Genomic DNA, 25,300 nt, shown 5'->3' on the forward strand with positions numbered 1-25,300 from the left:
AACACAAAGCAGAAAAGGTCATACAGTTGAGTATTGAGTACACAGCAGGTTAGATAGGAGCTAATACATGTCAACAGGAATATGACTCAGCAGTTTGGATACACACTGTTTGGCTACAGAATGAAAGCTGGTGGTAGAAGGACACTACAGCTGCAGAGACGCCAGTCAGAGCGCGAGCTGGCAGTGAGATTTCAGCCACGAATAAAACAACAGCTGATGAAATGACAAAAACCATCTTCAAGCACTTCTAGGCTAACTATTTCTGGTACGCTCATAGTTTGCAGATAAAGGACACTTCACAGTACAGCACTGAATATGTGGAAACTGAAGCCTGAAAACAAAGTCAATAAACAGCATTTCCCCATCGATCAAAGTAAAAAATGACACAGAAATGTCTTTGGCTTATTCATCACAGAGAAGCTGCTTTCAGACATGCACTGAACTCCAGAGAATCTCCGGAGGGGTTGTATGTGGGAACGCAAACGTCCGAGTGGGAGCCTCTGAACTTGCTGCTGAGTCTCTCCTGCCAGCCCCCCTCAGGAGAGTGTCCCAAAGAGAACACAGCAGGGGATCTTCTGCGAGCAGTGTTGATAAAGTCTCCAACACGTGACAGACATTAAAACAAAGATGTTAATCTCTGTACATTTTCCACAGTTCATGTCTGAAAACAGCTTGATGCTGAATGTGGCTTAGGACCAGTGCTGTCTTTGCACTGCGTGTATTGTTCTTGAAGTTTACACAAATTCCACTAACACTTTCGACAACTCTCCGTTTAAATGACAGAACTTTCCAGATCACAGAATACACAACTTTCTTAGCAATGGGTTAACACGGAACAACCGCGACAGACTGTTGAGTTTCATCTCTGTCTGTCACTGGCTCGGCCCCCCTAGATGCCCCGTCTGCATAAACCCCGCTGATCCTTGCCACAGACGACACGGCGTCCAGAGCTGGTTCACCGCTTCAGTCTGAAGCAACACACATGGCCACACTACAGCCTGAGATCAAATCCCTCCCTGCAGTGTTTATCCTCTATTCTGTGTGAGTACAGAGAGGATGTTGTGAATTACACAGCGGGGGCAGATCAGATGATCGAAAAACCAATATGTAAATTTAACACATCGGAGGCACATTGAATTTATTTTGTCGAAATGTATTTTGCGTTGTATCTCATGGGGTTCTATGAATGTTCGATGTAAATCCCTTACGTGAAAAGTTAGTAACCCACACTCAGAATTCTGTATTTGACCATATTGGACAACGGGTGGACCTATGTCCCATGTAACTATCACATGACAAAATCCTATTCAAAGTAATATCAATAAAATCTTACAGAACATTCGATAATAATGAACTTTTGAAAACTTCCGTACAACCATCTGGAGCCATGTTCACAATGACTCTTAAACTTTATCTTTTTGTTCTTATTGAGATTAATGTTACAGGATCTCTCTTGTGTCTGTTCATTCCGTGTGTTTGGACAGTATTGCCTGATAATACAGAGTCAGACCAAAACCACTTTATTTGACCCTCGGTGTGATTTTAACAGTCAGGGTCCATTTGGCAGAACACAGCCTTATGGATGAATGTGATGCAGTGTGAGTCAGTCTGCGATGGAGCAGCCTAACAGTATACGCCTCAACTCTTTCACCATCATAAAGGCAAATGTGCCACAAACACAGTGTATCTTCTTGGAGAATGCAAAAGTAATTGTAAAGTATAGCACCACTCAGAACACCTTATTGCATCGCCCTTCATATGTCAGCAGGAGGGAGTCAGAACACTTTGACTTTTGTGGTTATATTAACGTGTACTTTTTATTAAACAGCTTGGTCTTTCAGTTTGAGAGCAGGACTCACTGATTTCACGTTCAGATTTCATAATGCTCTCACTCAAATATTCCTGCTTGTGTTTCAATTTCCTTGGGCTTCGGCTCTTATCCTCACGATGCTTTTGAGCATGTGTGAGACCTCTGCTCTCAGACTTCTTATTCTGCTCTCACATGTTTTTGTGCAACAAGTCCGTTGAATGAAACTACCCCACCTTCCTTTTGGTTACTTTTGCTGTGTTATCCATAAAATACAAAAAGGATGTCTTTTTTGTTTTAATAGTTGCAAACATTTTTTGCTGCTCCACCTTGACCAGCAATCTACAGGACACCAACAGGAAGCTGGTGAACGCTGTGAAGGAAAGGAGTGCATGAACCTGGTTTCAATCCCTGACCATATGGGACTCGCGATGACACACCCACAACGAGGGAGGGACAATTTCACTTGTCAACACTACATCTGTCATTCAATTGGTTGGGGAATTTTGAAAGATTTGCTGAACAGATAAATCCTAGAGGGGAAGAAAAAAATCATAGAGCAGAACCAAAAAATCTGAGAGCATATGTTTCCCTTGCGTACAGAGCAGCTGGAGCTTGAGGAGAAGAGCTAAAGCAGGGACTCAGGAAATCTTAACACAAGTCGGGTGTATTTGAGTGCAAGTGCAGGGTTTTGAGTGAGAGCAATACAAAATCCTGAAATCAATGAGTCCTGCTCTCGAACAAAGCACACGCTCTTGAATAGAGATAGAGAGATGAGAAAAAGCCTATGGATGTCTAGATTGTGGCATCAAAGAAAAGAACCAAAATGACGTCAGTAGTTTGTGTATGTAAAGAAGATTTTGTGAGCGTGCGTCAACATCATATGTAGCTGCTTCCTGTTCGTCTTGTTTGCTGGCACATTGGAAAACACTTACACCAGAGCCGGCAGAGTGTACTGTCCTTCTCCATGTGGAAATAATGAGTGTATGTACACACACTGTGTTTCTTTTCTTGCCTTGGGTTGCCATACTTCACTGTCTGAGCAATTTAAAAAACATTAGTTTAAGAGTTTTCTGTTGAAACATTCCTGAAAACATAAATGGGTTAGTGGGCACTCGTAATATATTTGGCACATTGATAGCATATCTAATCATACAAACAAAAGAGCTAAAAAAAACGGGGGTATAAAAAGTCCTACTTAAGTATTCTGCCCAAGGCAAAGAAGTGGCCTTTGCTGAAGTGAGGTCTTCACCATGCTGAGGTTTGTACGAGAGGTAAATATCTGCTGCTCTTCTCGGCTGTGGGCAGGCTACGCTAAGGCAGTTCATCGGTTGCTAATGCCAATCCTAAACACAGGGAAATCAAATCAGGAAACAGACAGTCCGCATTCAAATTGTAAGTCTGTCTCCAGACGTATTAGAGCTTAATGAATGGCAATGGGTACTTGTCTATTGCATGCAAACAAGAGTCAACAGACAAACAGAGATGAATGGGATTATTATATTTCTGCCTGAGTTGATGCACAAATAACACCCATTATATTTAATTTGAGCGTCCTATTCAGCAATTGTGTTTTAAAACTGTAGTTTTTTTTAGAAAGCAGAAAACTCTATTCTATGTCTATTCACTTTAATGTGCTAAGAACTCCGCCAAAGCTGCTGTGCAACATATAACCATGCCATGAACATGTGTGGTATCTAGGGAAAATAACAGTTGAATAATGTGCTTGGCTGCCTTCATTCTGAGGGTGTTTCATCTTTAACTGTGAAACAATGCAGTCAACAGACTCCACACACAACTCCAATTTTTATGTTTGCACATAGCACAAGATTTGGCCCATAACTGTACAAACTCTGAAACCTAAAGCATTGACATGGGAAAAGAAAGGTATTTTCAAAATCATCTTATTGAAAATGGGCACAAGGTTGGTGTTCTGTGCTCGTTGCCACTTCTCATGACAATTAAAAGGACATCCCCATAATAACTGTAGCCTCTGGGTTCACACTGTGGACAGCTCGGTGAGAGATTAGTCCCAGCTCGATCACTACATAAACACAATATAAACAGCAATTTAAACATTGACTTCACGAAAATGTGCCAGTACAGCTAAAATGATTACTTCTGCTGTTCAGATCTTACTCTTCCCTGGAAACAATTTATTTATTGTGTATAAGCAGTAGTATTGTTGCAAGCAGGAGGAATGAGTCATGTCTAATGGATGAGAGTCAGAATGAAGTCATTGTTTCTTCATGTTGTTCTTATAAAAAATGCCTGTTTTTATAAATGTATCTCAAAGCTCTGAATGAGAGAAGCTGTGATCAGTCAAAGCCAGGCTCTTTTAATTATCACTTTATAAATAATGTCTCCCTGATTATTTTAGCAGATAGTATCTACCCCTCCAGAGGAAGGCACTATGAATGGTTTGAGTGTCATTGGAGTTTCATCAACTGGATTTGACTGATGGCTGGATAATAACGTGTCTTCACATTCCCTACATCACAAGTCATCCCCCTGACTGAGAAGTTAGGAGTCCTTCTTTGTCTATGTATTGTCATAGAAGACAGTCCATCATGTCCTCGCTGCCGCCCTGTTTGGCACAGGCCTGCTGACACACGCTGGTTTCCAGGTGCCACAACAAAGAGTTAATTTGGTGTTACCTTGTATTACACTTGAATTTCTTCTGTTAAATTGGGCTGTACTCCGTTTGAAGCCCAACAGGCTCCTGCAGAGTGCTAAAGGTAGAGATAGCCCACCCAGTAGACCACGTTGAAGAGTATGAAGGAGGTGGGGAAAAAGACGCGTGAGTACGCATCCAGTTCAAGTAGATCTACGTGGATGTGTCCTTTTCTCCATCCACCTTCTTTGCACTCCTCGAAGCAGCAGAAGAAGCTCTGGCAGTCTTTCCCATCCAGACACTCGTATACGCAAGCGTCCTCAAAGTCCTGCCAGTACATGGAGTTGTTCAGAGAGATGACGGTGTGTGGAGGTCGCACGTCCAGGACAGAGTAGTTCTGAGGAGACAGAGTGACAGTCCTAATAGCAAAAACTTTGCTGGTGCAGATTAGATGGTTTATAATTTGTTTGTGTAAACAAGAATAGGTCTATCTCCCCATTCATACAATAGCAATGTGGTATCAAACTTCCATAAAGTTTACTCAGACGGATAAAAATAGTCAAATTCTTTTTACCAGGGTCAGTTTTCCTGCTTATTCACACCATCATGGCTGACATGTGCACTTAACCTCATGTTTAGTGATACACAATATGACACCAGCAGATTACAAGGTAGAGCAGTGACCTCACAGACTGTTTACAGTTGGTGAACGCTCTGGTAACTGGTTATTATCCACATAGAAACAAAGACGTCACATCTGAATGTAGGAACATTTGACTGAACACAAGATTTATGTGACTGTACCGTTAATCCCTACTAAGTCAAACACATATACAATGCAAAGAAATGTATAAATATATTTATATAGGCTATGCTATTTAATATTGATTGTAAATGGGTTAGGGTTAGGGTTAGCCTCACAGTTATGCTCCAATTTATTATCTAATGGAAATGTTTGCAGTATTATAATATTAGGTGAATCAAAATGTAGAATATTAATCACATGCAGGAAAATAAATCTGAGAAATTCAGTCATAGTATTCTTAATTATGAAATAAATCCTACATCAAACAAACACTCCAGATTACCTATGGAGGTGGTTTGACAAAATGAGCCTATATTTAGATTTATAGTACAGTGAAAACAAGCTTATTTGGAATAAAAAAGCTCATACTTATATTGTCACAGTTCAATTCAGAGCTATACATTTAAAGATTCAATGTGTATGATCTAGGTGAAAGGGATCTACTGGCAGAAATTGAACATAAAATAATCCTAGGGAAGTTTTCAATAGTGTGTTTCATACAAATTGTACGAATTGTACAACATGTGAGGGTTCCCTCGCCCAGGACGGACAAAAGTGTAATAGATGCAACGTTTAATGGAGGACATCCAAAAAATAAGAACATTGATTAAAATAAACCGTTTGTAACATAATGGAAGGTAAATTAATTGGGAGATATTGTCAGTAATGGTGTTGTAATGTAATAAGTATCTAAGTAGGTTTATCGTATATCAAGCAGTCTGGTTGTAATCAGACCACGGTCAGCTGCTACCATGATCAGGATCCATCCCCATAATCGGATGCCACCATTATCCAAAATCCATCATCATGATCCACTGCCGCCATCAGGGTTCACCATCGGCTTCCACCTCGATCAATGTCTACCACCATTATCCACAATCAGAAGCCAACATGATAAAGGATCTGCCATTACAACTGACGGCTACCACAGGTTCTCTTTCATGTTTGGAAGGGGAGGGGGAAGTGAGGGGTCTTCAGCTGCAACATGCAACTTCACCACTAGATGTCACTAAATTCTACACACTGGACCTTTAATGTTCCTGTAATTAAAGCTTTGAGTGATGTTAGGCTCTGCTCTGCTCTGGGCTCTCCACCTTTAGTTGTTGATGGGCTAGAAAAGGCCCTCGGTCTTGGAAGCTTGTTCAGACTGATGACGTGTGTCCCTTAACATAGTGACAGTCCTATCAGAAGAGCTTATAAAGGGCAACAGCATAACATCATCTCAACGCTGAACAGTTTTCTCACTTCAGTCTTGTGATGATAAAGCCAAAGCACTATAAAAAAATCTTACTGTACCTAATAGCATCATCTCAATCTACATGTTATCATTTCCTTATAAGTTAGTTAGTGGATTCGTTTAAGGAATGCCTTTAGGGAATATTGATTTAATAGATGTGTATGGAAAAGATCCACTTACTGGTCGTTTAGGCTTCATACAGCTGAGTTTTCTGGCGCTGTTTGAGTAGTAATTCAATGTTGCATACTCCATCAGAGCAGCGAAGACAAACAGGAAGCAGACAGAGACAAACAGGTCCATGGCAGTGACATAAGACACTCTGGGTAATGACGTCCTGGCCACAGTACTGAGAGTAGTCATAGTCAGAACTGTGGTGATACCTGAGGGTCAGAAGAGAGGACGAACCGACATTAGAACTGCTCAGATGTAGTGTTGGAAATTCACAATCTTTAGGCTGATTCTGTCATATATACACACATCCTTCTCCCTGAAACCAAAGCTGGTCTTGATAAATGATTTTACTCACTCCCTGTGATATAACATTTGTTCCCTTTGACATTCAAATCGCAAGAGAGACCAAAATTGCAGGACAAACACACAAAATAAAATCTTGTCATTGTTCAAGTGCAAAATAAAACTGACTGAATTTAAGAAATGAAAATGTTCAGCAGTGACAAGCAGGATGAAGACAACAGAAATTAGGTGGATCCTGGTCAATTAAAGTTATTGAAGGATCTGTGCTGTGTTTGCCTGGAGACTCATCTCTGGAATGAAATGCACACTTTATTTTTCTTAGCATAGAGAGAACGTAGACTGCATAAAAACCTTGTTTTTTTTTTACAGTGGAGAATGGTTTTCAGACGATTTGTTGCCATGTACCAGATTTGCTACACTCTAACAGAGCTTAACAATTAATAATTTTTATAATAATAATTTGATGCCTGCGAAATGAATCAGCAGCTATACTTTGTTATAAGTTTATCAACTTGCATTATTTCCATTCATTTTTTGCTTTATTTTTACATGCAGGGACACTGGATGATCTGAATTTCTCTCGGGATTAATAAAGTATCCATCTATCTATCTATCTACTTCTTGTCCCTTCAGTTGCTGAACACTGCATCAACTTCACCTGTACCCGCCTAGTTCCTGTCCCTGCATTTCCCTAAAGGGAACCCCGTATATGGTGTGCTCCGTGTAGCCATAGATATATATAAAGGCTAGATGTCTCATCCACGTTTCCGGTCAATGGAGTCGAACGTCCGCACATGGTGGCCATCTTGCCACAGGCAGCTCGCCCACCCATAACATTGTGTTGGTAGTGGTACATGTACTTTTTAAGTAAAAAAAATTCTTGATGTATATTTATAAAGGGAAATCTTCTATATAGAACATTATTCTATTTTTTTGAAAATAACATAATTATTCATAAGTATGCAATGTCATAACTACATCTCTGACGTAACAAACCAAACCATTTAAAAATCAGTTGAGAATTTAGCAAGTTATGGTTATTTAAAAAGTACGTACCACTACAACACAATGTTATGGGTGGGCGAGCTGCCTGTGGCAAGATGGCCGCCATGTGCGGACGTTCGACTCTGTTGGCCGAGACATCGAGACTTTATATATATATCTATGTGTGTAGCTGCCAGTTCCAGGTTGTGTTTTCTACCTCATGGTTGAAGGCCCTACACTTACACCAGCCTGCTTAGATGGAGAACCTTACATGCTAAACATTACCTGCTAAACATTAGCACATTACAGATGTCATTGTAACCATGTTAGAATTTAACTAAAAGAGCTGCTTTATCAGCTTCCCATTGCTTTACTAAGTTGTGATTTCAGCCAGCAGACATGGTAACCATTAGAATTTATGGCCAATATCCACTCTCCTTTGAGCTTTTTTTTGTCACCATCTTGTGCTGATGTTGTCATTTTTGGAGCCAGAGTCTGTGCAGTATTGTGGAACTGGAACTGTGGTGTCGAGGTCCCATCAATGAATGTGCTTGGCCAATCGCAAGTAAGTCTCAGCTGTCAATCATCACATTTCACTGCATTTTATAGCATCAAATGAATAATTAGAACCAAATTAGAAACATGAACACTTAAGCATAAATCAGTGTGTATGAATTACCTAAAATGACAAAAAACATAATTTGACAGAAACTTGTCTTATAAGTTTGTTGTTTTGGATATATTTTTGGGGATGTTTTTGTTTATCACTACGAACGACCTCTTTCACAAAGTAATGTTGGTGCTCTGATCATTGGAGGAAATGTGGGGATAGAGTGCTGCAAAAAACTGTAATGGTAAAACCATAGATTCATGCAGCTTTAGGCTTCTCTGGGTTACTGCATGAAGTCAACCTCTCTTTTATTATTAACAGAACTATATCTTTATCCTAACTGGGCAAATTAGCTCATTCTGATGGACAGCAAACGTTTCTGAATTCACTCAGATTGACAATTGGCATTTCTGAATGATTTCATGTTCTCCTCCCCCCTCCCTCCATAGCATGAGGAAAAAACACATCTACGACTGTCTCACTGAGGTTCCCATGGTAACAAGCTGGCCCCATCTATTTCAGGCGGACGTCTCACACTTTTCCTTTAGCCTCTGCTTGCCACAGTGATTACCCCTACCTGCCTTCTGCTGATGCACAGATCCTACAGTCTTTATTCTTTACGATAGAATAAGCTTTGGATTTTGAGAGAGGGAAAAGTCTGGAACACATGTATCCCTACTGACCGGCAGCTTAATATGGATGTAACAGTTAGGTTTGCCATAGAATGTGCAACACAATGAATGACGTGCCAGCTGGTTGAGGGCACAATGCATGAGACGGCTTAACCCACAAGCTGGTTTACTCTGTGATAACTTGCTACAGTGCTTAGTTATAGCGTCATGTTTGTGCCACATTAGTGAGCGTGCAGTGGTACTCTTGCAAGCACATACTTTATATTTTGAACAGAAAACATTAATCTGAGCACACAAATGTTTTTCCTGTGCGCGCTCAACTCTGCCTGAGCGATCCCTTGAGTTGGCACAGCGTACTTATAATATCACAAAGTCAGCCAATCACGGAGTGGGAGGAATCAATTGTGATGTTTTACGTCCACAAGAAGCAAGCAAGGGATTTTTAAAACGACTGAGCTTGTATTCACACTATACTTTTACCCATACTTAGTACAGTTAAATATTATATTATTATATTATTCTGACTCACACCTAAGGTGAGAGGTTTGCTGCCTGGCAACTCACTCTAGTTCATTACTCCATGTAAGTAGCTTCATCTTTTCTCCCACATGGTGTCAGTTTGCCCTAGTACATTTACAATTAAGGTTCATTCATTGTCTTCATTCTTTCTCCTGATTTACAAGCAATTGTTCATGGTTCTTTAATGAAAAGATGACACACTTATTCCTTTTTTACCTTTATCCCTCTTCACCAGTGGTGAATGTAGTTTAGAGCACAGTGTGAGCAGATGAAACAACTGCAGGGGGTTTCACTGTGAGTAGGGGCTGATGTTTTCCTCACACTCACTCACCTTTGCAAAAGTGCTGCAATTAAGAGCTGAGTGAAAATCATAATGTCTTAAATTTGTTGGCCTTAAACTTTGAAGTTGGTGTATTTCAATTAACAGTTTTCACTGAAAAGCTCAGCAAACACATCTCCACTGAAACATATGAATAATGGATAAAATATAAACAGAAAAAGGCAAAAAAAAGAGACTGAAATCAGTTACCTTAACCAGAATGTTCCACAGGACTGCAACAACAACAAATGGAGTGTGTACACAGGAGGGGAAAAGCACAACACAACAGAAGAAGAAGCAGATGGAGTGACGCAAGTTAAGTGGCAAATAGATATCCACATAATAAAGATAATGACACATAAAAACGGAGCATATTCAAATCAAAACATGGCTAAAATGGAAGTTAAAAAATTCTGACTCAAAGGAAGAGTTTCAGACACACCCTTTGTCCTGGTATGGATAAACCTACTGAACCGCAGTGAGTCCACAGTACCTAAAGCCGTTCTGGCTGGCGTGGCTTCCTTTTTGATCCAGAAGGACACCCAGGAGAGGACCACGGTGAGGATGCAGGGGATGTAAGTCTGGATGGTGAAGTAGCCCATTCTCCTGCTCAGGTCAAAGAACACCGTCATCACCACATAGTCCCCTGTGGCCATGACAACAGCAGAGCTTCATGTCAAACTTTGCAGACACACACATACCTGCTGACATATACAAGACACTCTGTTCTGTTATGTGTATAAAACTCTACTCTATACATAAAAATAAAGTATTTATGATTCATTATAATATTGTGTTTTAATATATAACGACTATAATCTTTAACATACAGTGCTGTGTATATTATAACACATGTTCCTATATTCAGCTTGTGATGGGAGATTTTATATTTAGTTAAGTTTCATGCAGTTATAAGATTGAAATATTATTCTGATGTGTTCCTGTGTGTTTAAGACTGAAAACATGTGAGGGTCAGCTTGGCAGACTCAGATGTGTATTCGTTGGAGATACCTCTGTGCCTCTGTTGAGACAAGAGGTGACCAAATGTAAGTCTGAAGACAACACGCAGAGAGCTGATTGGATAAACATTCTACCTCTCTGAAAGGAGGGGCTTATTTAGTATAAATCAAATGTGATTACATTGTTCGGTGCCATTGACCCCAAGTCAGACAAATTGACATGGGTGCTCTGGTCCCTGGCCGCAGCCAGGTAGAATTGTATGAAACAGAATTGATAATTGTTTGCTGTGAAATGTAATTAAATATACCATTACAAGCTAATTTCAGATAATGTTATTTGTAATAAATGACTGTTTTATTAATTTGATATGAAACAGTGCTCATTAATCAACAGACCAAATAATGTAAATTAACCAGAGTTGGCTTTATTGGCCATTTATCATCTGTTGTTCCAAATCAGGTTTTACAAGGCAACCACGAAAAACAATATAATGACCTGTTTTATATAATTAATAATTTCTATGGACAATTAATGTGCATTTTACATGACAATCAAACTAACTACACAGACCCTTAATATAGTATAATATAATTATATGAATAACCACCTTTGATTAAACACATAAGCAAAATAAGCAAAAAAAACATGATAAAAATAAATTATAAAAATCCAAACAGTGTAATACAACACTCTGTTACAGCACACACAAAAAACTCATTCACATTGGAGAACGTGAAGTGATTACAGATAATCACAAGTCTGTTTTAAGGCATGTCTGAAGTGAATATTGAAAGGTTAAACAAATTACCAATGTTCCAAGTCAACAGGTCATTGATTGGTGGTGTGACGCTCAGTCATTTATGTTTATGGTTTTCTGTCTCGTTGTGTTTTCTATTTCCTGTTTTATTTTGTAGCCTCGCTTTCACTGTGTCTTGTTCCAGCTTCTCGGTGTCTCACTTCCTGTCTTTGATTGTCAACTCCAATCCTCATGTGTTTCACCTGTGTGTAATTGCCCCTGCCTTCTTTCTGTGTATTTAAGCCTCTGTTTCCCGTTGTCTGGTGTCGGTTCATTAGTTGTTTCTCCTACTCGTGTCCACACGTCGTGAGATATGGTTTGTCTTTTCCTGCTGTCTCGACAAGCTTCTCCTGCTTCCTCGTTCCTTGTTCTCCGTGCGCTTTGTCGCCAGAACTTACCTGTTAGTATTAATGTTTTGTTTTCGTCTTGTTAAAGACCTTTTTGCATATTAAATCCCCTTTTTGTTAAAATCTCTGCATCCTGGGTCCATCTCCTCCCTCAAACCGTAACAGGTGGAGCTGACTGAGATGAGTGTAATTTATTTTCCTGGTGTGTCTGAAGTTAGTGAGGTTTAATTTGATAGTATGTGGTCACCTTTTTAACATGCTTTTGGAATGATAGATTTGAATCTAGAATGATTCCAATGCATTTAAAATCATACGGCCCCTTTAACTTGTCTCCTTTAACAAAGGCATCACGTCAGCTTTATAAGAACCTTTGAAGGTTAACATGATGCATTAGCCTTAATAAGGACCACTATTGCAGCTGTGACTCCGGGGGTCATTCAATAATCGCACGGTTAGTGGATCGATTCCTAGCTCCTCCAGTCTGCATGTTGAACTGGATCTGTGACCTATAAGCACTTTGTGTGTTCGCGGAATCTATGATTATTATACGGCTCCATTTTGTCCTTTTAACCCATATCCGTAAAAACATTGAGAAGATGTGCATAAAATAAGACAAATAGAAGTAGACAGAAGACTGTCCATGAGATTATAAGTTAAACTATTATGACTACACTAAGCCACTTTGACGTTTCATATTTATAGATTTTTACAATACCCATGTTGTAGTTAACAGGTTAATCATGCATTGAGATGGTGCTTTGTTAGGGGAAGGGTAGACGGTTCTGCAGCTCTACCTGTCTATATCTGTTTTCAGGCATGAACTCTAACAAATGTCCGGACTTTCTCCGGAGTTTGCATTTCACACATGAACAAAGCAGCAGGAGATTCTCCCATCAGACTTGTTCCCTAGAACACAAATCTCTGGAGTGTTCAATGTGGCACCGCTTTTTCATCCTGAGATATTCGTATTGTTTTCGTTTTTTTATTTTTTCGTCTGCAGCGTGTTGGAAACGTCATCAGCCTACCACTTGCTAGAAGTGAAACGTCCGGAGGATCTCCTGCTGTGTTCTCACATTAGTTAATTTGGACATTATCCTGAGTGTTTATTACGAGGATGGCAGAATAAACTCTGGAAAAAGTCCTGGGCCTCTCACAGGGACATTTCTCGCATACATCTCCTCAAACTAATATGGGATTATTTGGAGTTCTGTGCATGACTGAAAGCATCTTGTGAAAGTCTCGGCAAGCCACAGCCTCATCATATTGCATATATTAAACCTGGGAAAGTAACAGTGGCTCTTACCTGCTGTAGTCTTTATAATGTCTGTAGTGTTTCTCAGGCCCATAAAATCAAACTGGTAGAGACGCCAGTTTCTTTGGTCAGACGCCTCCACAGAGTTCTTCCTCCACTTGTAAATCATCTCGTCTCGTGGGTATCCATCTGCAATTACATAGAGCAGTGGTTCTCAACCTTTTTTCAGTGAAGTACCCCCTTCGAAGAAAAAATTCTGCCGAGTACCCCCTAACCAGCGCAAAGCATTTTTGGTTGAAAGAAAGATGTAATGTGATTTATTAAGCCTTGTAACTAGACACATTCAAATTTAAAACTCCATCAATGTCCATAACATTGCTCATTTGTAGTGGTCTCTCTTGAACTATTACGAAATAAAAAGATATAAAATAACTAAAGACTTTTATTATTATCTCAATATAAATAAAGATTTGTGCACCTCAAAATAATTATCAACTTAAAGTGACCTCTTTTGGGATCATAATAAAGATATGTTCTCAAACTGAACTCATGAACTTAATTATAGCTAAACACTTCTTCCCAAAAAATAAATCATTAACTTAGTTTTAAATAAAAGATTAGCTCAAAACATATTTTTTTAATATTCATCATCTTAAAATATCTTCTTTAAGGAGCGAAAAGAATACTGACAGGTAGCTTGTTTCCGTTTGCTTTGGGGAGGCTTTTCGCATCGTGTCTTGAGATGACCTGAATTCAGAAAGTTTCCTCTTAAAAAACTCAGGTGGCTTACCAACATGACTTTCATGTTTTGTCTGGAGATACCGCTGAAGATGTGGTGGCTTAATGCCACTGCTGGCTAATCTCTCCCCACAGAAAAAACATAAAGTGTAAATAACCCAATCTATATTATTGTTAATATTATTGAAGTGTCTTTCTGTTATTTTATTGTGACATATTTGCTCGCTTTAGGGTCATACAATTTCATTTCCGCTTTTGTATTACATGCTTTTATTTTGAAAGGGTACCGGTAGAGACGCGGACTTATTGTTATGAATCATTAACTTCACAACGGAAAACTTTTCCATTTTAGCGCCCCTCCGAAGAGGCACTAGCTCTCGTGGTGTTGTTTAGGGAAGGCTCTCTGCTCTGGTTTCGCCATCTTTGGTACTTGTCCCTCCGTGTTTCAGCAGCATTGCTGCTGCACTTCAACTCGACTCCATTGTTGAAGTTTTCAAGGCAGGTGATGACAGGTGATGACAGGTGGCGTGTGCCAGGTTGGGTCAAACCATCGGTATGGGGGAGACTCTGTTTTTTTAGGATAATTAAATTGAAAAGCCTACTGAATATAACATTTAGTTCATGAACTTACACTTATATTTTATTGAATATTAGTTAAATAACAATTTTTTCAAGGATTTTTGAATGGATGCTAATTTTAAATATATTTAAAAAAAATCTCAAGTACCCCCTGGAGTACCTTCAAGTACCCCCAGGGGTACGCGTACCCCCATTTGAGAATCACTGACATAGAGCATGTGTGTGAGCCTAGGTGCTACATGGCACATCCTCATGATGGATATCTGTGCAGACGGACCTAGGACCACCCAGAGCAACATTTGTCTTGTGCTGGAGGCTGGTTAATGAATAGATAGTCTGGAATGAAGACAGAAGGGTTAGGGTTAGAAGGAAGAAGGAATGTAGATTAAACAAAAGCTTTGGTTCAATAAGGTACTGCATCCATCTTGATGTTGTGCCTGACCTTCACATGATGTGCACCAAGCCTAGGAGTGCTTTTACAATCGATTAAGTGAGGTTACTGATGGGTTAATGATTGCATCTCTGTTTGGTGTCGCACCAGCCGGAGTCCTTCCCGTCTTTAATTGACATATAATCATTTTAAGAAGAAAGCTAACAACATTATGATCGTCCCTAATGGCACTTTGATGTAATAGGCTTTCAATTGGGAAAAACATGAACTGTGAGAGAGAATGTTGCCCTAAATAGTAATTGTTTTTGTAACCCTCATGAAATTAAGGCTACTAACCTCAGGAGTAGTAAAACTCCCCACCAAAATGGGGCGCACTATGCGTTTTGTTCAATGTACTACCCACAAATAAGAAACCCTTTTTTTCTCCTGAGATTTTCTTATTATACCTGTAGAGAGAGAAGACGTACAACTTGAGAGTGACAAACCAAAATGATTACATACAGTAATCTATTACTGGAAACTCCGGTAAGTCAGCACAGTTAGCTAATACTACAAGCATCATGCTAGCAAACTGGGGAAAGAACTAATATGGCTGTTAACTTGCTATTTGAAAGATTACCTGTTTAAAACCAGTTGGAGTAATAATATAGTGATTATTAATGTTTCCGATGAACTTTAGCAGCCTGTTAAAATAGTTAACACCATGTTTTAATGTTATAGAAATGAAAGAGTAAATGTTAACCCTTGACTGACTGGAATGGCTATGCAGCATTGTGATTTAGAATGTGATAGGATGTGTGGCACTAAGTGTTTACAGTTCAGCCACGCAGCCTATGTTAGTAGTAAATAATCAATGTATATATTAAATGAAATTCAAGTTACACTGTATATTATTTTCATGTTTAAGTTAAGTATAAGTTAAATGATATAGTAATGATGTTATCATATAACATATTACTGAAAAAGATGTGTAAAGCAGATAAGCCCTTTGCTTAGTGATGTGAAATTACTTTATTGTATTGATTTGTATATTATTATTTGATGAAGCACATTGAAAATAGAACCAGGTAATGGTTACATGTATAGAAAAAAAGTTAATGAGATCTTATGTTAGAAATATAAATAGAAAACAGACACTGATTATTCTGCACTCTGTGTAGATTGTTTATTTATGAACACCAGAAGAATCTGAATGCTGAGATGGCGAGCTAACCAAGATCTTGGATGCAGTGTGGCCAACTGAATGATCCAGATTGAACCTGATCGTTTATCGAGAGACATAAAGACCCGGACCAGAACGGAATAGTTGAATCTGCAAGCACACACTATCCTGTGAACTGTATATATACACACACACACACTGAAAGGACAGTTATTTTATAAGAATCATATATTATATTAATTTTTTTTATGTTATACTTTTTTATATTGTGATTGTTCTTTGATTGAATCTGAATCAATAAACTGGTCATTAGTTCAACTTGTTCTTTGACATAAGCCTACCTCTCTTAAGAATCTAGGTAGATATTTAGTGCTTTTTTTTTCTGATACCAGCCCAGACAAGTGCTACACAAAACTTGGCGAGCTAGCCAGGAGAGGTTTTTCCTTAATTTTTTAACTGAAAAGTTGAACTTTTGTTTATCGCTTCTAACATACCAGTGTATATTTTTATCTGTCACTTGAAATACTTAGAGGTGGTAACTTAAAACATGGAGATAGGTCAGAGAGAAAACGTGAAAGTGCCTAACTCACTGCTAGTTAGTGGTTTAACTGGTGATGTAGTTGACAACGAAGTAATGGATTATTTAACCACATTTGGCTCAATTGAGAGAATAGTCCAAATAACTACTGATGATCCTCAGTTCAAAGACTCAGCAATAGTGGAGTTCACATCAGGTCAGCCTATTGAATGTATTAGTGCCTCTTTGCCCTGCCAAAGACCTAGTAGTAACCCAGATGTAACCCACTACATTCAACTTCTTTCTGAAGTGTATGTGGCAGACAAAAGCTCAAGCTTAACTGACTCTTACTTAGCTAAACTTAAAGGCATTGCAAAACTTAGTGGAGCTGACTTTGAAAAACTCTTATTAGATGAACTAGCTAAACTCCAGAAGTCCACTAAAACCCAGCCTGAATCCCTAACCCCTGATACTCCACTCCCAGCTAAAGGAGTCACTTAACTAACCTAGACCCACTCAGGCCTCAGCCCTATCGCTTAAGCCCTGAATACTTCACCCCTCCTGAAGTCAAAAAAATAGTGGTAGAGCATGTGATCAAGAATAGTGACCCGCCTTCGTCATATCAGAGCCATGTCAATCTTAGGCCTTTCTCTGGAAAAGTCCCATGCCCTTGCTCCGAGTCCGACTACGATACCTGACGCAGCAATGTAGAGTTCCTCCTCGCCGACGTCACTGTGTCTGACAAGCATACTGTCAGGAAGATAATGGAAAGTCCTCTGCTGCCCATATCGTAAGGCATCTAGGACCAAATGCATCACCTCACAACTTTCTCAGTCTTCTTGATTCAGCTTATGACACTGAAGAGAGGTGGCATTTCCGCTGCTGAATCAGAACTGCAGCTCCTTAAGCAGTTTTGCAGAGGCTGCTGGAATAATGCCTTAATTACCAGTCTGCAACTAGAGCAGAAGAAAAAGAACCCACCCTTGTTCTCAGAATTACTTCTCTTGCTGCGTACTGAAGAAGACCGACAAGTGGCTAAGTCTAGTCGAATGAAACAGCGATTAGGTTTCCCAAAAGCCAAGGCGCAGACTTATGTCCATTCAGTGGAAGACTTCTATACTGAAGAGACTGATATTGTAATATTTCAAAAATTAGACATGTCCTTTCACAAAAAGATGCAGAAAAACTAGTCCACGCCTTTGTTACATCGAGACTGGACTATTGTAATTCATTATTATCAGGCTCCAGCAGGAAGTCGTTAAAGACTCTACAGCTTGTCCAAAATGCCGCAGCACGTGTCCTGACAAAGAGAAGAGAGCACATTTCTCCAATATTAGCATCGCTACACTGGCTTCCAGTTAAATCTAGAATAGAATTTAAAATTCTCCTCCTCACCTTCAAGGCCCTTAATAATATAGCGCCTTTATACCTTAAAGAGCTGTTAATACCTTATAAACCCACTAGAGCAATCCGCTCCCAGAATTCAAGCCTACTTGTCGTCCCTAAATTCTCTAAAAGTAGAGTAGGAGCCAGAGCTTTTAGCCATCAAGCCCCTCGGCTGTGGAATAATCTACCACCTTCAGTTCGGGAGGCAGTCACCATCTTTTCGTTTAAAAGTAGGCTCAAAACCTTCCTTTTTGATAAAGCTTATAGTTAGAGCTAATTAGTGCGCCAGAACGTTACTTGTTCTATTTTGTGACACATGACACACGGAGCTTCTCTTTCCAGCTTCTCCTTCCTCTTCTCCATCCCTATCCCCCTTCCCCGGAATCCCTTTGCTTTATCACCCGCAGATCCAGGGCCTCTGTGGCCGCACCATGGATTACGGTTTGTGGATCGCGCACCGGGGGTCGCGGTGTTGGATCCAGTGTGGCGGATTCTGAGTCATGTGGGCTGATCGTGGTGCTGGTGGCGGACCCTGTGTCGCGTTGGCATTGGGCACGGGCGGTGGACCAGGACCGCGGTGGTGGCTTGTGATGGGTCCTCCTGGTGGGCGGCGATGGATGGTGACTGAGGACTGGAGTGGCGTCTGGTCTGGATGGTTGATCGTGGTCTAGATGGTTGCTGAGCATGGACTGTGCTTGCAGCGGGACTGCTTGGCATGTCATGTTGGGGTTGTCCTTCGGGATGTCTACCCTCATCAATGCTGCTAGATACTTTAATTATTGATGATGTTGTCCTGCACGTGGCATCTATTGCACTTCTGTCCGTCCTGGGAGAGGGATCCCTCACATGTGGCTCTCTCTGAGGTTTCTACATATTTTTACCCTGTTAAAACGTTTTTTTTGTAGTTTTTCCTTACTCTTGCTGAGGGTTAAGGACAGAGGATGTCACACCCTGTTAAAGCCCTATGAGATGAATTGTAATTTGTGAATATGGGCTATACAAATAAAATTTGATTGATTGATTGATTGATATTGCAAACAGTGCAGATCAAGCATCCCCGAGCAACACTTGTAAGCTTGAAAAGCAGCTTGCAGAGTTACAAACTCAGATGGCTTCACTTAAAGCTGCATTGATTGATGGCACACGCCAGACTCCTGTTAAACAAAGTAAGAAACAAAAGCCCACAACCAAGAACCCTGCTGGGGACAACACCTCAGTAGAATGGAGACCCACAAAGAACCCCCGCCCAGGCTACTGTTTCAGGTGCTGCAAGGATGGCCACATGGCTCCGTCTTGCATTGATGAGCGAAATCCTGAACTAGTTGAAGGGAAGCGAAGAGAGTTCCAACGGAAATTACAAGCATATGAAGAACAGAACGAACAGAAGTTAAACTAAAACCAGTCCTTGATGTGGGACTATCAAGGGCTGGAAGCCAACGTGAATTTCTAAAGCTTCCATTCAATCACACTCAACAGAAACCCAATCCCCATTCCCCAGAGGTCTAATAGGCCAGAAATGCATAGCTACTGTCAAAGTGTCAAAAGCGAACTGCAACTGTCTTCTAGACACTGGGTCTCAGGTTACCATAATTTCAACTTCATCTATCTGAATACCCCATTAACCCCCAAGTTTGGCCTGGATGTTGAAGGTGCTGATGGCCAAAACGTTCCATACTTGGGCTACGTGCCTATCAGCCTGAAATTCCACAAGAACTTTGTTGCAAATGAACCTGAGGTGTCCACTTTAGCACTTGTGATCCCAGATATACGCAGTAGCTGTGATGTACCTCTACTAATGGGGACGAATGCCCTCGACGTGATGAACATTGTCACGGGCAGGATCCCAATAACCTGTCGTCTGTCCACAGTTACAGATTATCAGAGCACTCAAGCTCAGGAGAAATGCAACCTCCACAGGGAGGATTGGATTAATGACTCTCAAAGGGAAAGTGCCACAAGTTATACCAGCTCAAGAAAGAGTCCTTCTAGATGGGTTTGTCAAAGCTAACATTGTCAGTTAGTGTGCGGTCACTGAACAGCCAACAATATCCGCCCTTCCTGGAGGAATTCTTGTGGAGTGCTGCCTTGTCACTTTGCCCAAACAACACCCTCATAAGCCACACGTGTGGGTTAGAAATGAAGCTGAACACGACATAACACTCCCCTCCCACTGTGTCATTGCCGAATTATCTTCTCCTGATGTGATCCACAAAAACTTATCTGCCTCACCCAGAGACATCGACAATGTGAAATGCTATGCTGTCAACGCTAAGCCAGCCAGTGAAACCAAAGATTCTGATCTCATGTTTGACTTTGCTGATTCTTCTCTCACTCAAGAGTGGAAAGATAGAGTAACAAAGAGTCTTAAGGATTATGCTGACGTCTTTGCCCAGGATGACTTGGACTTTGGGCACGCGTCTAAGGTGAGACATCATATAAACTTGAAAGACGAAACACCTTTCAAGCAAAGGTCTAGACCAATACACCCAAACGACTATGAAGCTGTGAGGAAACACTTGCAAACACTACTCAACGCAGGAGTTATCCGTGAATCAGAATCGCCATACTCCTCTCCAATAGTAGTCGTCCGGAAGAAAAATTGGAGACGTACGTCTGTGTGTGGATTACAGGAAGTTAAATTCACTGACTATCCAAGATGCCTATGCACCCCCAAACCTCGAAGAAGCCTTTTTCTGCCCTTGCCGGATCAAAATGGTTTTCAGTAATGGATCTCAAGTGGGGTTATTACCAAATTGAAATTGAAGAATGTGACAAAACAAAGACTGCTTTTGTGTGTCCCTTGGGGTTTTACGAGTTCAACCGCATGCCCCAGGGAATAACGAATGCTCCCAGTACCTTCTAAAGGTTAATGGAGAGATGTATGGGAAGCCTTAACCTGAAAGAAGTACTGGTATTTTTGGATGATGTCATAGTGTTTTCCAGCACACTTGAGGAGCACGAAGCCCGACTGCTAAAAGTCCTTCAACAGTTATGAGAATATGGCCTCAAGCTCTCCCCATCTAAATGCCGTTTCTTCCAAAGCTCAGTTCGTTACTTGGGACACATTGTTTCAAGTAAAGGAGTCGAGACTGTACCTGAGAAGGCCAGCGCTCTAAGAACATGGCCTAGACCTCAAACTCTGAAGCAACTCAAGTCTTTCTTAGGCTTTGCAGGCTATTATCGCCGTTTTGTAAAGGATTATTCAAACATCGTCAAGCCTCTGAACAACCTAACAAAGGGCTATCCACCGTCCAAGAAAGGAAAAAACGCCAAGTCTTGCTCTGAAGTCTACTTCAACATCAAGGAACCCTTTGCGCATCGAAGGACGCCTGCATGCCAAAGAGCATTTGAGACAGTCATTGAAAAACTCTCATCTGCACCTGTGCTTGGATTTGCGGATCCGAAGACACCCTATGTTCTCCATACGGATGCAAGCACTTATGGCCTAGGTGCAGCTCTTTACCAAGAACAAGAAGGTGAAATGCGAGTCATTGCTTATGCAAGCCGAGGGCTTTCACAAAGTGAAAAACGATATCCAGCCCAAAAGTTGAAATTCCTTGCATTAAAGTGGTCCATCGGTGAAAAGTTTCACGATTACTTATACGGAAACACATTCACTGTCATAACAGAAAACATCCGTTGACGTATATACTGAAATCAGCGAAACTGGATGCCGCCAGCTACCGATGGTTAGCAGCGCTTTATACATTAAATTTTAGCATCATATACCGCGCTGGAATGTGTAACCAGGACGCTGATGGCCTTTCCAACGGCCACATGATGGTCTGGAAGAGGATCAAGAATCTGCTGAGGAAAGGGAGCGGATAAAGCAATTCGCATCACACCATCTATCTTCATTCCCCGATCCTGAACAACAATACCTGACAGCTGACGCAGTTCATGCCTTGTGTCACCGCCAACTGTTGAGCGAGGCTGAAACACAATTCCCTTCCATCACCTTAGTTGAATCCCTCACTCTTCGCGCTGATGCGGTGCCTGACGTCTATGAAGATGTTGGAGCTCTAGGTAGTCCCACAATACCTGCATATAGTGAAGAAGAACTTCAACACCATCAGAGATCTGATCCTATCGTTGGACAAGTCGTCAAGCTGTTGGAGTCCGGAGATGGAACGAACCATAACCTCAACCCTGAATCTTTGGAGCTGAAGTTGAAGCTTAAAGAATGGAAGCAGGCTGGAAATGAGAGATGGCCTGCTGTTCAGAATCCATTAACTTCAGAATGACACCACTTACCAGTTCGTGGTTCCCAAGTCCATGCGATCTACCATTCTCCAGTGCCTCCATGACGATATGGGACATATGGGTCTGGACCGAACACTACACTTAGTTCGTTCAAGATTCTATTGGCCGAAGATGGCTCTAGATGTAGAGCACAAGTTAAAGACATGAGGGCGTTGTGTCAGAAGGAAAACGCTGCCTGAAAAGTCAGCACCTCTCGTGAATATCCAGACAACTCGCCTTATGGAACTGGTATGCATGGACTATTTATCTTTGGGGCCCGACAGTCACAATACTAAGGATATCTTAGTTATCACTGACCATTTTACTAAGTATGCCATTGCAAAACCCACAAAAGATCAGAAAGCTACAACAGTCGCAAAAGCCCTGTGGGAGCAGTACTTAGTTCATTACGGCTTTCTAGAGCGCCTACTAAGTGACCAAGGTAGGGATTTTGAGTCTCAGCTCATTAAAGAACTCTGTATCTTAGTCGGCATCACCAAAGTTCGCACCAGTCCCTATCACCCCAGGGGAAACCCTGTTGAGAGATTTAATCGGACGTTGCTTAGCATGTTAAAAACGTTAACTGGGAAGAAGAAAAGCCACTGGCGTGACTATGTGAAACCCCTAACACCTATAACTGCACTAAAAATGATGTCACAGGGTTTAGCCCATATGAACTCATGTTTGGGCGCCAGCCTCAGCTCCCTGTAGACCTTGCATTCGGTTTGCCCATAGGGAGTAACACTCCTAAGACTCACTCCCAGTATGTGAGAAACCTGAAAGCACGGCTCGAAAAAAGTTACCAGATAGCCAAAAGGAACTCACAGAAGGTTGCTGATGGGAACAAACGCCGCTTTGACAGGACTGTTAGAGAGTCAACACTACAAGAAGGCGACCAAGTCCTTGTAAGAAATGTGCGCCCACGGAACAAACACAAGCTGGCGGATAAGTGGGAGTCCAATATGTACAAAGTCCTGAAACAGATAGGAGACCTACCTGTCTACAAAGTACAGCCAATAGATGGAGACGGTCCTGTCAGAACCCTACATAGGGATCTCCTACTCTCCTGCAGTGTTTGAACCTGAGGACGTCTAAGCTGACAAGCCTGAGGACGTCTAAGCTGACAAGCCGAAAGTTCAACGGCCTAGAACAAGACATAGTCCACCACAACACTTTGTAGAAACCTCTGACTCTGAGGATGACTTGCCGGTCTACCCCATACAAGTCGAATCATCAAGGACCCAGCTTCAGTGTGTGCCCACTGCAGACAAGATCCTGCCAGTAGAACCTGCCGAGAAGCCTCCTGTAGTGCCTGAAGCGGAGGAACCTCCAGATATGAACTCTGAACTAGGGATGAGCGAATACAGCATTATCTTCCGGGGCCTAACCCGGAAGTGGGTGTGATTTAACCCGGGAGTGTGTGTGTGAGTGTGTGTGTGAGTGAGTAAGAGAGACAGAGAGAGAGAGGGGGAGTGTGTGTGTGTGTGTGTGTGTAGCTTAATTTGTAATATTTCGTTTCAGCCGAGTATCCGGCTCATCTCTACTCTGAACCTACTGAAGTGGATATACCCCCACGGGATGTCACAGATGAACCTCCTACTGAAAATGATCTGCTGGAGGAGAGAAATGAGAGTCCAGCTAAGGATGCTGATGAAAAGGATGCTTCTTCGGAAATCCAAGAGATACATGGAGAAGAAACTGACACAGAAGTGAGTCAAAACACTGACAAAGACAAAGAAAATACTCAATCAGAGTCTGATCCAAGACCAGAGAGTGAACATGTGACACGTGAAGAAACAACCTACATTTCAAACCTGCTTTATGGATCAATTGCAATAACATTTACCACCGTTATAATTTGCTATTAATTATGTTGTCACAGATTCACATCTGAATTCAAAATTTGCAGAAAATAATCGTTTACTGTTGAATAGCTTATGAATAGACAGAACAGGCCAAGTTCTGGTGAAGCATCATACAGGGCAAATATATTAAAATCCGAACACAAAATGGTTATTCATCGTCGACATATTTGGTTGAAGGAACTTCAGCATCAGTGAATTTCTAAAGAATTTCTGTAGCCATCCAGTGTTTTGTATTTCCCCTGCACTGGTATGCTGGTAGTTCGTGCCTCTTTTCAACTAACATGAATTCAAGGTCTTTTAAGTTTGCAGGATTCCTTGTCAAGCTCTCCAAAGGCTTTCAACAGATGAACCCTCGCCTCAAACACAGTTTTCCTAATAATTTTTGTAATACTCTGATTCCATCATTCATTCACTGAAAACCCTCTTCTTCTTTGTTGGACTTATTGGTGGCTGGGCACCAACGACAAGGTACATTACCACCATTGACTGCTGTGTTTCTATTTGCCCCATGGGTGAATATACATATTATTGAAATCCAGTAGCTAAACAAACCGATGCACTCCACTTGCAAAGATTTCTATTCTGGTTCCATCTGTCCTTAGAATGTTATCCCAGAAAAAGTGTATCTGGGAAAGCTGTGGTCAATCGTCACTGGTCTTATCAATGGCGCCCTACTTGGTTTAGCACATGGCGTATGGAACCGGCTGAAACACAACTCCAGATTTCTCCAGGTCACCTTGAAGCTCTTTTTATGTCCTGCGTATTTCTACAATCCACACCAGCCTTCAGACATCTTTTTTTAGAAATATCTTGCCAACATAACAAAATCTTTGGCCACTGGCTTGTTATCTTTTTGGATAACATTTCCTGTGCTCTCAGGCAGCTCTCTCCTCTTTGGCACTGTGAGAAAGAAACTGAAAAAAAAGTGGCCCCTTTTTATGCAGTACAATTATCATCCATTAGGTATTTATACATCTTTTGAAAAACTTATTTAATTTCATCCAGAGTAACCATTATTATCTGGAATACATTTTCTTATCTTCAAGTGTCATTTAAATAAGAAA

The 25,300-nt window shown here is 41.0% G+C and overlaps 1 protein-coding gene across 1 annotated transcript in view; it reads right to left on the bottom strand.

Annotated features, from left to right (window-relative positions):
• Window positions 1-2,924: 2,924 nt before the first annotated feature.
• Window positions 2,925-25,300, bottom strand: part of LOC133961293 (gamma-aminobutyric acid receptor subunit gamma-3) — a 63,349-nt gene continuing 40,973 nt past the window's right edge. The window contains exons 6-9 of the mRNA XM_062396382.1: window positions 13,408-13,545; window positions 10,495-10,647; window positions 6,644-6,843; window positions 2,925-4,818 (exon numbers count right to left, since the gene is read on the bottom strand). Coding sequence (XP_062252366.1) covers window positions 4,540-4,818; window positions 6,644-6,843; window positions 10,495-10,647; window positions 13,408-13,545 — 770 coding nt within the window. The 3' untranslated portion in view covers window positions 2,925-4,539. The remainder of the gene's footprint in view (window positions 4,819-6,643; window positions 6,844-10,494; window positions 10,648-13,407; window positions 13,546-25,300) is intronic.

Source organism: Platichthys flesus, chromosome 9, assembly GCF_949316205.1.
Source record: "Platichthys flesus chromosome 9, fPlaFle2.1, whole genome shotgun sequence".
Lineage (NCBI taxonomy): Eukaryota > Metazoa > Chordata > Actinopteri > Pleuronectiformes > Pleuronectidae > Platichthys > Platichthys flesus.